The sequence below is a fragment of the Olea europaea genome, unplaced genomic scaffold (assembly GCF_002742605.1).
Source record: "Olea europaea var. sylvestris unplaced genomic scaffold, O_europaea_v1 scaffold31130, whole genome shotgun sequence".
Taxonomy (NCBI): domain Eukaryota; kingdom Viridiplantae; phylum Streptophyta; class Magnoliopsida; order Lamiales; family Oleaceae; genus Olea; species Olea europaea.
In genome coordinates, this window is record NW_019249889.1 from 1 (window position 1) to 1,325 (window position 1,325).

The 1,325-nt window shown below is 42.5% G+C and overlaps 1 protein-coding gene across 1 annotated transcript; it reads right to left on the minus strand.

Annotated features, from left to right (window-relative positions):
- Positions 1-607: 607 nt before the first annotated feature.
- Positions 608-1,254, minus strand: LOC111385287 (cactin-like). Its single transcript, XM_023009671.1, has 2 exons — positions 824-1,254; positions 608-720 (listed from the first exon to the last, which is right to left on the minus strand). The coding sequence occupies exons 1-2, from the start codon at positions 1,073-1,075 to the stop codon at positions 625-627; spliced, it is 348 nt and encodes a 115-aa protein (XP_022865439.1). The 5' UTR covers positions 1,076-1,254; the 3' UTR covers positions 608-624.
- Positions 1,255-1,325: the final 71 nt, after the last annotated feature.

Here is a 1,325-nt window from a genome sequence, read left to right on the forward strand (position 1 = left end):
GGAGCGGAGTGGAGTGGAGTAAGGGGAGCATAGCGCACCGAACAGTACGGAACCGAAGGGTATTTTCTTGTACGGGCTTTAAAGTCCTTATGGGCCTAAGCTAAGGTTAATATAAATACTAATGTTGTAACCTTATTTTTCATTCTGAATAATATTATCTCCACTTCGCTCTCATGGAAGTAGGCACACTGTTGAACCACGTAAAATTTTGTGTTATTTTCTCTATTTCAACCGTTTATTATTGCGCATAAAATCCAACACTATCTAAGTGTCACAAGCCCAGCTACCACACTGCCATCAAGGACTGCAACAAGTGAATATTCACTCTGCTCAGTCCTCTATGGTAGATATCGACCATCCAAAGGGTTCACACTAACAGAGACGGCTACTGCTACTTTAGTTTGCACAATGGGTCCGTTTAATAAAGGTTAAAGCTATAATTACAGAATTTCCTAAAAATCAATTAACTGCAAGGCCTAATAAACAAAACAGCTCCCTGATGAAATTGACATTATACTCGCATCTTCAAATAAGGTTACTCAATTTGTAACATAGAGCTCAAGGCTTGAGAAAAGCCGTGCATGTGCCACAAGGAGAAATTGCAACTAGAGGGACAAGATGAACTCACTTCTCATTAAGGTTAGAATCGCCGAAGGGATTTGATTCGTTGGAATATCCAGACAAATTTTGCGACTTCAACTTCTTGGCGACTTTCATAGCCTAACAAAGTGACCAATTAGTTAAAATGCAGAAAAACACTAGATGAAATCGAGTCAAAAGGCATAAACAAATTTGGGGGAAGTACAAAGGAGAATCTCAATACCTTTTTCTGTGCCTTCTTAGCTAGGTATTCAGAGATTTCTTCCTCTGTAATCTTCCTCTTGCTCTTCTTCCTCGATCGCTCATGGGTGTCACTTTCAGAATTATGGGAGTCTAATCGTCGGCTACTGCTGCGATTTCGACTCCGGCTCCTGCGGTGGCTCCTGTCCGACTCCGAAGTTGAGTCGGATGCAGATTCCGAATCCGAATCGCCCCGGCGGCTTCTGTGTCTCCGGCTGGACTTTGACGATGTCATCTTTGTACAGGAGTGGGACGCCTGCTATTACAAGTACTCGAGTATAATCGGCACGAGCCTTCACGGCTAAGAGAGGCCTAGAAGGTCTGGCGCTGTCGGTTTAGCTCTGGGCAGAGGTGAAACCGAATGGACTGGGCCGTGAAACCAGATTAACTGGGCCATATTTTAGCTTTAGTAATTACTCATTTGTCAAAGGGAAAAATTCACAAATCATGTTTTAACTATGCACAATTCAAAAATCAGGTTTAAA

Excerpts from the sequence above, each read along its gene's own strand:
- LOC111385287 (XM_023009671.1), bottom strand. The coding sequence starts at position 1,075 with ATGACATCGTCAAAGTCCAGCCGGAGACACAGAAGCCGCCGGGGCGAT. Across the intron at positions 721-823 it reads CTAAGAAGGCACAGAAAAAG|GCTATGAAAGTCGCCAAGAA; the intron begins GTATTGAGATTC and ends TCACTTTGTTAG.